The sequence below is a fragment of the Acomys minous genome (assembly GCF_964271855.1).
Source record: "Acomys minous genome assembly, chromosome: 3".
In the NCBI taxonomy this organism is placed as follows: domain Eukaryota; kingdom Metazoa; phylum Chordata; class Mammalia; order Rodentia; family Muridae; genus Acomys; species Acomys minous.
Window position 1 is genome coordinate 42,936,834 of NC_140485.1, and position 13,689 is coordinate 42,950,522.

Genomic DNA, 13,689 nt, shown 5'->3' on the forward strand with positions numbered 1-13,689 from the left:
AACAGTGTTAACCAGAGTCTCTTAAAGAGCAGTCTCCTTTACTCTGTATCTTTGCCCATTCTTTGTTTTCATTCCAGTGCATTTTAGACATAGCACTTCTTTCAGCACGTATATCCAAAGTACGGTAAAACCGTGTAATTGAAAACATTTTAAAGTAGTAGGGAAATAATGTCCCTATCTGCTGGCATGCCATGAGTGATCTCTTACTTTCTGACAAAACTAATACCAGGTAGTTTTTTTAACAGAAGGCTGACAACTATAATATATATGAGAACCCTTATTTTAGGAAAGCCAGGTTTTGGGCACAATTAAGAAAAAGGCAGCCAGGCATGGTGGCACAAGCCTGTAATCCCAGCACTCAGGAGGCAGAGGCAGGTAGATATCTGTGAGTTTGAGGCCAGCCTGGTTTACAAAGCAAGTCCAGGACAGCCAAGGCTACACAGAGAGACCCTGTCTCAAAAAACCAAAAAGCTTTGGCAGAGTGTGCTGGTGCACACCTTTAATCCAAGCCCTTGGGGAGGCAGGAGCAGGGGGATCTCTCTCTGTGAGTTGGAGACCAGTCTGGTCTATAAAGAGTGCCCAGGACAGAGAAACCCTGTCTTGAAAGAAGGAAGGAAGGAAGAGGCAGTTTTAAAAGTGATGAAAGAAGGGCTGGATCGATAGCTCTGGTTAAGAGTGCTTATTGCTCTTCCAGAATACCCAGGTTCAATTCCCAGCACCCACATGGCAGCTTACAACTGTAGCTCCATGCATGTCTATATGAGAGTGTCAGATCTTTGAGTTAGACAGTTGTGAGATGCTATGTGGGTGCTGGGATTTGAACCAGCGTCCTTTGGAAGAACAGTTGGTGCCCTTAACTGCTGAGCCATTTCTCCAGCCTAATTTTTTTTTAAAGTGGTGAAAGAAAAGAGATGACTTCAGTGTGAGGAAGTTCTCAGAACAAGGCTGCTGAAACTGGTGAGATCCACGTAGTTGGTGAGCAGCTGCACACTATCTGATTTGCAATCTTTGTTTTGGACATACTTAAAGCATGAATCTTTGCCTACTAGAACTAGCGCCTTCAGGAAAAGCCAGCACATTTGGCTTCCAACTGCTAGCACTGTTGATGCTTTATATTTTGGATTTTAGAGTTGGGTTTGGTTTTTTTTTGTGTGTAGCCTTGGCTGTCTTGGAACTCACTCTAGACCAGGCTGGCCTCAAACTCAGAGATCTGCCTGACTCTGCTGGGATTAAAGGCTCTCACCACCATGCCTGGCTTGTTCATTGCCTTTTTATTTACTTTTCATTTTCTATGTATTGGCATTTTTCCTGCATGTATATCTGTGCACATTGCATATGTGTGTGTGTGTGCGCGCACACGCACGCTACCCGCTGAGGTCAGAATGGGTTCAGATCTCCTGGAACTAGAGTTAAGTCCCTTGTGAGCTGCCATGTGGAAGCTGGGCAGTGAAGCCAGGTTCTGTCTAGAAGAGCAGTTGGTGCTCTTAACCACTGAGCCATGGCTCCAGCCCCTGTTCATGCTTCTTGAAGAAGCAACATTCTAACAGAATGATCATTCCATGGAAAACATTCTAATAAAATCACAGTTTAAAGCCAAATATGATGGTCTGTGTCTAACCCTGGTACTTCAGAGGCTGAAGCAGGAAGATTCTGAGTTGCAGCTTAGCCTGTGCTACACAGCAAGATCTTGTCTGGGGTGGGGGGGGGAGGGTGGGAGAGACTTAGCTCAAACTCAGTAACATTTTTTAAAATTACATTTATTTGTGCAAGTGTGTGCACTCAAATGTACATGTCAATATCAGTCCAATTTGGAGTAGGTCTTAGAGCTCTTCTTCCACCATGTGTAGGCTGGGGTGTTGCCCCGGCCCACTGGGGTTCGACTAACGCTCGGGAGGAGAATTTTCCTGTATAGAGACAGAACACTAGACATGAAGAAGGGGCAATCTGCATTCTGATCAAACCCCGTTTATTGAAAAATTTCACAGAGTTTATATAGGCACAGAGGCAAGGGTTGCTATGGATACCTAACTCTGGAATGCTCCAGCAAGTATCTACCTTTACAGTTGCTATAATTGCAGGAGAGATTCCAGGGAGGATCTGGTGGGTCAGGAAAAAGTTCCCGGAACTGCTGCTCGCAGGCAGCTGGCCTTTAATCTGATCTTACCAGTAATCTTACCAGAAAAGGAGTAGATTGGGGGTCTAGAATAACTGGCCCCCACAATAAACCACAACAGGTGTCTAACTGCCGACCTACGACAAGGTCAGCTGGTTTCTGGTGAATGGCAGACTGCTGGAGAAATAGGAACCTAGGCTCTGACAAGATGGCTGAACATTGGCCATGTAGCCCGTCCCCTACAGGGTGTCAAACTCAGGTCATCAGGCTCTGCAGTAATCTCCTTTACCCACTGAACCAGCTCACTAGCCCAAGACTAGGTTATTTTATGGTAAATCTATCATTTTCTGAAGACATTATAAACTTCAAGGCATAGGGCCAGTACTACTCTGAAATCCTTGGAGATCTATGCTGGGTCACTAGAGCTGTCCCTACTGTCAGCTCTGCTCTCATCCATTCATCTGTGACACCTGCTGAGGGGCCCATCTCCATGTGTGTACTTGATGTTTACAAGACTGTGAGCTTGTCCTCCAGTCTGCAGAGTGGGCTGAGGCAGCCTCCTGTGGACTAATGAGACAGGCTCTGTGCACGTCAGTTTGGCTGGCCACATTCTACCCAGGTAAATCTGAAGCATGAAAAAGCAACACTAAGAAACAAGGAACAGTTAGAGAAATCCTGTGTGTTCCAGGGGTAACAGCAACTCTCCGGGACAGCTGTTACCTTTCTCCTTCCAAACTGCAGCTGGTGCTGAGCGCACTTTATCTCAAGGTTAGTTTGAGTTTCCAATCTTTACAGGCGCAGATCAAACTGGCACATGTATGAACGTTTATAATACTTAAAGGAAACTCTTAAGTATCAGAAGGTTAAGATGAATCATCCTGACCAGGTGGTGGTGACACACACCTTTAATCTCAGAACTTGGGAGGAAGAGGCAGGTGGATATCTGTGAGTTCAAAGTCAGCCTGGTCTACAGAGTGAGTTCCAGGACAGCCAGGGCTATGTAGAGAAACCCTGTCTCAAAAAATAACACCATGACCATTTCTAACAGTAACCTTTGCGGTCTCCAAGAAGATGACAGGGCCCTGCAATGAGGAATCCACCTTCATTGTAACACTAACCACTGGGAAAAACCACCCCATGCCTCCTCTGCTGCCAGGTTCTGTGCAAACAGTGGACACTTTCTGGGTTGTCTGCTGCATTCTATGTAGTCAAGTTTGCTCCTAAGCTGACAGCCACCACCCTGAAATCAGCTTCTGGCTAAAAACTGCTCAAAACATTCAAATTGCTGAGTTCATAGGAGCCTGACATGAATATTTTATAATACTTTGAACTCAAAAATACTTCATCCTAAGACTGCCAAATACAACCAAGCTGGACGTTGTGGAAAGCTTGGCAGAAATAGCTTCATTATTGTAAATAGTTTTACTGTGTTAGAGTTAAAATCTTCCCTTATTATTTAGACAAAAAGGGAAAAATGTTGCAGAATCACACTGTGAGATTGTGTTGTTTACTGGGAAAAACTTTCTTTCTGTGGTGTGGCTCAGCCCTAGCACACACCTTTAACCCAAGAGCTTTCTGTTTGAATTAAATAAAATCAACCATAGCTCAAGAAACAGAGAAAACTAGTTGATAGGAAGCGAACATAGAAAACAAAAAACAAAACCATAGAGTAAGAGGAAATTAGGAGGACAAATAAAGAGACTCATAGGAAGTAGAAGGGAGGGGCATTCCGTTTGAGGGTTTTTGAGAGAGCTGGAGAAAGAGAGCTTCCTTTTGTGAGAAGGAAGGTCAGCTCGGTGCTTTTTCTGCCTCTCTGAGTTAGCAGGCTTTCACCTCAGCATCTGGCTCCCAAGTTTATTGGCAAAATGGAATGTTTGAGATATCATTAGAAACAACATCCTGCAACAAGGAACTTTTCAGGCAACATAGAAATGCTAGAGCCCCATTCGCGGGTGGTTGGATGCTGTTGGTTGCAGTTTGTTAACTAGTTATGAACAAAGAAGAAACAACAAGAAGAAATAAGATCTCCTGATGAGCTGGGCTCGGCACACGCCTGGAATCCCCGCACTCAGGGAGGCAGACCTCTGTGAGTTGGAGGCCAGCCTGGTCTACAAAGGGAGTCCAGGACAGCCAAAGCTACACCGAGAAACCCTGTATGGGGGTGGGGGTGGGGAGAATCTCCTGTTGTCGAATTCAACACCCCTAATCAGCAGAAAGTTGTCTAACGATAACTTCTCCCCTTTCCCTCTGTCCTCTTTCCTCTCTTATCTAGTGTTAGGGGGTTGAAAGGGAAGAAAGGGGGTGGAGAGGGGTGGAAGAAAGGAACCCCCAAAGTAGCAAACACTGACTACACAAGTAGACCTCTGCGAATTTGAGGCTAACCTGGTCTATATAGGGAGTCACAGGCCAGCCAAGAGCTACACAGTGAGAGGCCTTCTCAAAAAGCAGAACAACCAAAACCCCACAAACAAACTAGACACATTAGTCTGAATTCAGATAGGAGAAGCGAATGTTTAATTAACTGCACAGCTTTTTATTTAGTTGTATTCATCCAAAGTGAATCGCCTGAGAAGTGTTATTTTTAATTTGTATGGGTTTCCTGTATGTGAGCATGTAGGCATAAGGTTATTGTGTAGCTCAAATGCTGAATCTATCTCAGTGTTGTATAAACTCTGCTCCCCATTTGTCCCCTGATATTCCAATAAAGCAGCTTACATCCAATCGCTGAGCAGGGGAGAGAATAGGGCTAAACTTCCTGCTAGCCAAGCGAAGAGTTAGAGGAGGAAGGAGGGGACTCAGCCACAGGCAGAGGTCCAAGGGAGAGGAGCTGGGCAGGGAAGGCTACAAAGCACAAGTATCTCTGGGATGTATGCTGGGAGGAACCCAGGTTAGTTTAGAGGGCTAAGAATAGAGTAATAAGCTGGGCGGTGGTAGCATGCGCCTTTAATCCCAGCACTTGGGAGGCAGAAGCAGGTGGATCGCTTGAGTTCAAGACCAGGGCAGTCAAAGCTACACAGAAAAACCTTGCCTCAAAAAACAAAACAAAACAAAAAAAAGAATAGAGTAATAACTGCTTAGTTATTGTGTTGTGATGCTTATTATTAAACAAATATATAAAAGAGTCTCAATTATTTGTGTGATAGTTGGGTTAAGAGAGAAACTGAGAAACAAACACATTTTTGAAAAAAATAACTTTAACATGAGCACACCAACCACTTACTGGTCATGTGGAGATCAGAACACAACTTTGTGTGTGTTTTAGGAATCAGCAGAAGTTGTCTGGGTTACATGTCAAATGCTTGATGGGCCAACTTCATCTAGGCATCCGAGGATGACTTATTTACTTATGCATTTATTTATAGTTAGTGTGTGCGAGTGTGTTCTCAAGTTTGAGGCCTGTAAGTGGGGGGGGGGTCAAGGGACAACTTTCAGGCCTCCTTTACCATGTGGGTTCCTGAGGTCATGATGGAACTCGGATCATCAAGTTTGGTGAAAGGCAACTTTACCCACCGAGCCATTTCACCAGCACTGTCTTACAGATGTTTATGTATGTGCATGTTTGTGTGTGTGCAGCTGCATGCTGGTACCCTGAGATCAAAAGAGAGCATGGGCTCCCCTGGGCTGGAGTTAGAAGGGGTTGTGAGCCACACCTTGTGGGTACTTGGCACCAAACTCTGGTCCTCTGGAAGAGCAGCAAGCCCATCTGTTATAAAACAAAAACAATGTGCTGCCTGGTAAATGATTTGAGGGGGCTACACTGTACTGCACCCAGGCTTAAATCTTTTAGTAATAACTACATGTGCTTTTATAGCGTTTGAAACCGTCAATCATGCCCATTTGCTCTAGTTATTTAAATGAATCCACATTTTATAGGCAACAGGTAGAAGACTTACAGTTTTGCTTTAAGAAATGCATAATTTGGGAGCTGGGGAGATGGCTTTGAGGTTAAGAGCAAAGGCGGTTCTTTTGAAGGTCCCCTGAGCTCAATTCCCAGCAAACACATGGTGGCTCATAACCATCTACGATGAGATCTGGTGCCCTCTTCTGGCCTGCTGGCTCACATGCAGACAGAACACTGTATAAATAATAAATACAACTTAAAAAAAAAAAGAAATTCATAATTTAGCTGGGCGGCGGCGGCACACACCTTCAATACCAGCACTCGGGAGGCAGAGACAGGCAGATAGATCTCCGAGAGTTCCAGAAAACACAAAGTTACACAGAGAAACCCTGTCTCGAAAAAAACAAAAGGAAAAAAAATCATTAATTTATGCTCAGTTATAAAGCATTTTAAAAAACCAGTTAGGTCACATGTCTTTTATTATTTAAGATCGAGGCAGATAACAAAATGTTTCTGTTAGTGTAGTTTGCTATTTTAGTGCCTCAGGCTTGGGGGTGGGGGGTAGTTTTCTCCGTGCAGCAATGACCGATCATGCGGGCCCCAACTTCATGGACCTAAGGAGATTAGACTACCCAAGGAGGCTTGTCCTGACATGGTATTTAGGGGAAATGATCTTCCCTTCTGGAACGCAACCTCTCCGAGGGCTCATCTAGTTTATGAACAAACCCAGCGGAGGAGGGAGGGAGAGAGGGAAGGAGGGAGGGAAGGGGGAGGGAGAGAGAGAGAGAGAGAGAGAGAGAGAGAGAGAGAGAGAGAGAGAGAGAGAGAGAGAGAGAGAGAGTTGACTTAGACGGAGTCAATACTCAATTTTCAAAGTCGTGTGTGTGTGTGTGTGTGTGTGTGTGTGTGTGTGTGTGTGTGTGTGACAAAATGAGTACAGGGGAGTGAAGCTGACTTAGACGGAGTCAATACTCAATTTCCAAAGTCCTGGCAGGGAAGGTGGTTTACCTTTTGCTTCCCTTTTCTCCCGCGCCCTGGGCCGAGCGCCTCCGCTTTTCCGTACGGCAACATGGCGCCTCCCTGCGCAGCGTGAGTGACTTCGAGCCGCCCGTCGCCGCGCTCCCTCGGCCCGCACCGGGCCCCGCGCCAGCCTTTTCCACACAAAAGCACGACAAGTAAGGCTCAGCTCCGACCCAGCGGTTCCCGAGCCGCTTCGTGGCGGCGGGAGAGCTGCCCGCCCGTCCGTACAGGAGCAAGGCGCCGCCCCACGCAGGGCAGGCGCGTCCCGCCTCCCACAGCCCGGCCCTGAGGAGCGGTCTCCGTGGCCGCTGCCCACCGGAGAGGGGCTGAGAGGCCGGCCGCCCTCGGCACCGCGAGCCAGGCGGCCCGGGAGGGCTCGAGGCCCAGGCGCCCAGCCCGCCGCGTCGCTCCCGTCCTTTCTCCGTGCTCGCTCCGCGGGATTCGCGGACGCAGGGATCTCGCCAGGTGAGGGGGGCGGGGAGGCCGGCGGGCCAGCCCGGGGGACACCGGGCGCAGGCACCGGCGTGCCCTGACTTCTCCCAGCCGCTCGGGTCCCCGGGATGAAGGGTGGAAGCGAACAGGAGAAAGGGGAGGGTAAGGCCCACCCTCCAGGCCGCACTCCGGGCGCGCCCCTGCCGCTCCCTCGCCCGCCAAAACAGCTGTTTACAACGGAATCTGGACGCGCATCCTGGCGCCGGTGGGCAGAGATTTTTTTTTCTTCTTCTTCTTCCTGAAAGACCCTTCCTGGAGGATCCTTTTGTGCTCAACTGGGGCCTGCGTGCAGCTCCCACAGATGGGTACCCGTGCCAGGATCCTCCCCTCGGTTTCCTGCTTAGGTACCATAGATAGAGTTTTTATGATTGCTGAGTGAATGAATGAGACCCCCCCCCCCCATGCATCCTGCAGCTCTCTAATTAGAGTTGTCAGTCGTGGACTTGTTGTTGTGTGCCAGCCTGTGGTTGCCGTGTAGTTTTTAATCCCTTAAAAGAGGAGGCGCATAACTCTGTTGGAAACTGAAGTCACATAAGCCACCAAAGAGCCAGAATCAGTCCTCAGCAGTGACGGAGAATAGGACATTTTAAGAAAAACTGATGACTTTTTACTAGAGTTATTGTCAGTTTTAAACCACAGGCCCAGTGCTACCCTAAACACTTTGGGCAGCCTCTCCGAATACAGTGACATCACACAGATGACACAGGGATTTATGTCTTATCAACAAACGGGTGTCTGTTTGCCGAGACTGGGGGGGGGGGAGGGCGGACATACTGATAGAGCATTTGCGGAGAATATGGGTGGTCGCGGCTCTTGAGAAGTTCAAAATCCAGGCAAAGAGTTTCATTTTGTTTGTTTGTTTTTTAAAGTACAAATTAGCACTTTCTCCATTTGAACCCCCCAATCTCTCTTACCCATCTTTACTACCTGCCACGTTTGCATTTCAGGTGTCATGCTTCTGCCAGAGGAAAGAAATACCCCCTACACACACACACACACACACACACACACACACACACACACACACACCAACACACTTTATAGCTGGGTGAAATCCTGTTCCTTTCAAAGATAGGTCACATGTCATCTTTTCTGGGAAGGTTTTTCTCAGCTTCCTCCCGCTATTCAGAATAGCAGCGTCATGCTACTTTTGTGTTTAATTGTGGTTCCCTGCAAGCATGTCTGTCTCTCTCTCTCTCTGGCTAGATTGTTTTCATCTTTCCATCCCAATTTAAATGATCTCATTTTGGCTGGACTTTAAGGCAATGAGGGATGCTAACTGTCTAGCAGTCAGCCCTTCAGGACTTTGGAGAGACGTGCAAACATTCCTAAGGTTGAAGGAGGGGCCCTAGAAGCAGACAAGAGTCTTGGGAGCAGTCTCTTGAACATCAGGGAGTCTTGCCCTTCCTCCTTTCTGTACCCAGGGAATGACTTCCCCTGGGCAGCTCCTCAGCATGTGAAGAAGATGTGGTTTTATTTCTTACAGAATCTGTAGTTACTAGTATACATTGGCTCTGTTGCACTTGCAAACTCTAGTAGAAGTTAGGACAAGGAAGGCATGGCTTTTGGAAGGAAAAATTGGGCTGGGTGTGGTGGCACAAGCCTATCATCCCAGAACTCAGGAAGCTGGGACAGGCAGCCCTCTCTGCATTTGGGGGGCCAACCTGGTCAACATGGTGAGTCCTAGGCCTACCAGAACTACATAGAGAGACCCTGTCTCCAAAAACCTGGAGGGGGGAGATGGGTGACAGGAGGGGGGAACACGACACAGGAGGAGACAGTGACACTAGATTAAAAAGGTAAAATGCAGCTGGGTATACAGCTACCTTCTTAATCCCAGAGGCAGAGGCAGGTGGATTTCTGTCAGTGGTGACCAGCCTGTTCTCTGTATAGTTTCAAGCTAGCCAGGGTTATGAGACCCTGTCTTAGCAGCAACAACAAGAGACCAGAGCTACTTGGGCATGGAAGGCGCATTATTTTGACTCACAGTCCAGCAAGAGCATGAGGTGGCTGGTCACATTACATCCGTGGTCAAGAAACAGAGCAACAAATGCTCGTGCACAGTTCCCTGGCTCCCTTTCGTTAGACCAGAACCCCGCTCACGGCAGGATATGGTGCTGCCCACATGTGGAGAGGGGCTGCACATCTCAGTGAACATAACCAAGAAAATCTCCCGGGCAGTTCACAAAGGGTCCTTTCCAAGGTGAAGCTACAGATCACCAAGGTGACAGCTGAGATTGACAGTCCCAACAGGCCTGAAAACTCCAATCCCAGTGACTTTATCCTGTTTAATAGAGGGCTGGTGAGATTTTAGATAGTTAGACCAAGTGAATCTTCTCTCTCCAATGTGCAGAAATGTGCCAAACCTCTTTAAAACATCATACATTTGTTTAGATTCTTTGACTACCTTCCAAGTGTGTAATGCAGCCAAAATAGTGTTTATGACGATAGTTTGTGATCCTCAAAGTGTTATTTTCAGTGTTGTAAATGCAGAAGCATTGTCTTTCTTAAAAGGAAATATCTAAAATAGAGAAGGGTGGGAAGTACTTAAAAACAAACAAACAAACAAACAAACAAAAACTTGAATAGCTGGAGAGATGGCTCAGCGGTTAAGAGCCCGGCTGTTCTTCCAGAGGTTTGAGTTCAATTCCTAGCACCCACGTGGCAGCTCACAGCTGTCGTAATTCCAGCGCCAGAGGATCCGACACCGTCTCATAAACATACATACAGGCAAAACACCAATGCACATAAAATAAATAATTTTAACAAACAAACAAACTTGAACCTGGGCTCAGTGGCGCATGCCTGTCATTTCAATACTAGAAGGCAGGGGCAGACGGTTCTCTGCAAGTTTGAGTCCAGTCTGGTCTACAAAACAAGTCCAGGACAGCCAGACCTAAACAAAGGAACTGTCTCCAAAAACCAAAAAACCCAACCCCATCCCCAGGTATTTTTATCTACACGATAGGACTAGGAAGACATCCATCTCAGCACAGCACTGGAAGGTGGTTAGAAGCATTGTTTCCAATGAGCTATATTCTGTTGTTTGTTTTTACGTCGTGACCCTGGCGTTGAAATTGTCCTTCCTCCACCTCCCAAGTACTAGGATTACAAGAGTTTCTGACCAGGCCCAGCTTTCCAGTGACTTCTCCTGTAAGCGCTCAGCCACAGGAGTAAAGAGTTTCAAGTGGGTTTGGTGGTGCACATCTGTAGTCCTAGCATTTATGAATGGAGGCAGGAAGATTATGAGTTCAAGGCCAGACTGGGCTACATAGAGAGCTTAAGGACAGTGGGGGCTATATAGTGAAACACTGTCTTAAATAGAGACTTAAGATTAAGTCACTACTGTCTTTGATTAAAGCAAAAGCAGGCAGTTTAAGTTTTCTGTCAGTTTCACCCCCCACACTCCCACTTGTGACATGTTACTTAGGAGTTGGGTGCAAACATTCCAGCTATTCCCAGAGCCAACAATTCTCGATGACTTAAAGGTGTTGTTGGTTAAGTGTGTTTAGTCACTGACGTACAGTATAAATGAATAAAACCGTAGCAAGCCTGTTGAGAGAACAGAAATTCAGGGGCCCAGGGTATGGGCACGGCATGAACCAACTCATTGTCTTTCTGTTGTGGTGAAAATACCAGTATGGCCTGATAATGTTTATTATTTGGCCTATAATTATTATTCTGGCAGTATTTCTGACACACTAGCAATCAATCAAGACACAGACAGCTGTTATATTTTAAAATAGCCTTAGTTGGGGCTGGAGAGATGGTTCAGTGGTTAAGAGCACTGACTGTTCTTCCAGAGGTCATGAGTTCAATTCCCAGCAACCACATGGGGTCTCACCACCACCTATAATGTGGTCTGATGCCCTCTTCTGGCATGAAGGTGTACATGCAGACAGAGCACTGTATACATAATAATAAATAAATCTTTTTAAAAAATAGCCTTAGTTAACCTGGGGCAGGGAAGATATTAATTCCCTAAACTACTTCCCATAGTGGGGCAGGTATGGAATACCTGTCCCAATCCCATGCCATCTGGTTCTAATAATTTCTGTCAAGTTACCTCCCATCCATAATCTCATATACTTGCTACTGTTCTACATCTGGGCCAAATCCTCCATCCACGCTGGCCGTGTGCTTCTCCCCCACCTCATCCATGACGGCGCAGCCTCCTTCTCCAGTCTCTCCTCTTCCAAGATTCTCTCTCTCGTCCCGAGCCAGGGAACCTTAGCTACGCCTACCCTATTTGCCCTGCCCAGGTGTGATGGCCTCTTCTTGGTCAAATAGGTTAGGCTCTTAAGTAAAGTACAGGTGGGGCAGAGACAACAAGCAATAATTAGCATCAAAATACATCAGACCAACCTCCAACAGTTTTCCTTTTCTGTCTAAATAAAAAGGACATTCTTTTTATATACAGTAAGAACAATTATGAAAAACTATAAAAACCAATAGGTAAGACTTACATACATACATAATGTCTAATCAACTTTGGCAACTTTGAAGAAAATATTATCTATTCTATTTTGGTGGGTCTAAAGTTTTGACCTAAATCAATATCTATCAAAGCTCATATCTACAACCTAAAAATACCCATCTAGACATAAAAGTATTTTTTTTAACTCCTAAGCAACTAAGCTTAATTTTAAAACTATCTGGTCTTCAACCCCATCAGAGACTTGGGAAGGAATAAAATTAAAATAAAATACATCAGACCAACCTCCAACATCTTTCTCTCCTAGGAAAAAGAATAGACTTCACTGAGGATGTCTGAAAACCTTGACAAGTCCCACGTAGAAGGAGGAGAGCCAAAGCCGGATGCGTCTGAGCAGCAGGGCCTGGAAGGGGCTCTGGAGCCCTCTGATGAAGCCTTACAGAAAAGAGCCAAGGCGGACTCACCTAGTCCCCAGAGAGTGGGAAGACCTCACTGTAAGCAAATTTGACTTTGATTAAAGCACTATGATTATTCTCTGCTTTTCTCTGTCTCTCTCTCTTTTTTTTTTCTTTTTTTCCCAAGATTGGGTTTCTCTGTGTAGCCTTGGCTGTCCTGGACTTGCTTTGAAGACTAGGTTGGCCTTGAACTAACAGAGATCCGCCTGCCTCTGCCTCCTGAGTGCTGGGATTACAGGTGTGCGCCACCACCCCCGCCATGATTGTTATTTTCAAATGGTTTCCTTGTGCCCGTGGCTCTGAACTAAGTTTTCATAGTAGCACAAGACTGCCAGTGATGAGCAGTTGACAATAGCAGCAGTTTCCCAGCTACTGCTGCTCACTGCCCTGCTGTCCTGCCTCCCGGCTCACTGCCCTGCTGTCCTGCCTCCCGGCTCACTGCCCTGCTGTCCTGCCTCCCGGCTCACTGCCCTGCTGTACTGCCTCCCGGCTTACTGCCCTGCTGTCCTGCCTCCCGGCTCACTGCCCAGCCGCTCACTGCCCTGCTGTACTGCCTCCCGGCTCACTGCCCAGCCGCTTACTGCCCTGCTCTACTGCCCAGCTCCTGTACAGCCTAGCTGTTTGTGGGTTTGCAATTGCACAAGAAGTGAAACTTTTAGAACAATGAATGTTCCCGTCTCTCTCTAACCTCAGTGGCATTCTGCTTTCTCTGAAGTAGTCTGAGAAACAGGAGAGTAGAGACTGTAGCTTTAAGAATGAAAAGTGTGAGGCTATTTTGAGTCAGGACTGTGCTTATGTTGGTTAAAGAAAAAAAATGAATGCATTTACCACACCTTAAATACATTTCCCCAGGGCTTGGTTCCCAATGGCAGAGGGGATTCAGTTTGCTGAGTGAGTGTGGAAATTTTTTGAGGTGCTGGCAGGGAGGAGGCCTCCTAGATGTAAGGTGGCAAGCTCTGCCTGCGTGCCCGTCAGTTGCCCTGCTTATGTCTTTTATTAAGAACACGTAAAGTTTTTGAAGTGAATCCAAAAATGCAGGTCTTTTGAAGGAGTGTCATAGTCTAAGAATGTCAGTGTTGATGTTATCAAACTGTAAGTGAACAGTCAGTCTGCAGATTGGGAAGGACCAAATATTTTGGGGTTTTGAGGTGTGTTTCTAAAAATATCAAAGCTGTTCTAGAGTAATTTATCAGTCAACATAGTGTTCTTATAGCATGTACATACAAGTGGGCCTATTAGTTTATGGGCACACAGACTAATAAATAGCACAAATTGTTCGCAAGGAAGTTCGCTCACTATAATGGTACCTGTTCTGCATATGTACTTGCTGTCT

The 13,689-nt window shown here is 46.4% G+C and overlaps 2 protein-coding genes across 4 annotated transcripts in view; one reads left to right on the forward strand and one right to left on the reverse strand.

The window, feature by feature from the left end:
* Window positions 1-6,001: 6,001 nt before the first annotated feature.
* LOC311593768 (uncharacterized protein) lies at window positions 6,002-11,627 on the reverse strand (the record flags this gene model as incomplete). The annotated part of the gene is made up of 3 exons (XM_084775192.1): window positions 6,002-6,343; window positions 6,963-7,633; window positions 11,563-11,627. 3 exons carry the CDS (start codon window positions 11,625-11,627, stop codon window positions 6,171-6,173), a joined length of 909 nt encoding a protein of 302 aa, XP_084631318.1. The 3' UTR covers window positions 6,002-6,170.
* TCP11L1 (t-complex 11 like 1) overlaps window positions 7,247-13,689 on the forward strand; it is a 36,789-nt gene continuing 30,346 nt past the window's right edge. The window contains exons 1-2 of one of the 3 annotated variants that reach the window (XM_084775595.1): window positions 7,247-7,439; window positions 12,209-12,395. In XM_084775595.1, coding sequence (XP_084631721.1) covers window positions 12,233-12,395 — 163 coding nt within the window. In that variant the 5' untranslated portion in view covers window positions 7,247-7,439; window positions 12,209-12,232. Of the gene's footprint in view, window positions 7,440-7,488; window positions 7,672-12,208; window positions 12,396-13,689 lie in introns of those variants that run through there. The other 2 variants (XM_084775596.1, XM_084775598.1) reach the window with 2 other exon arrangements.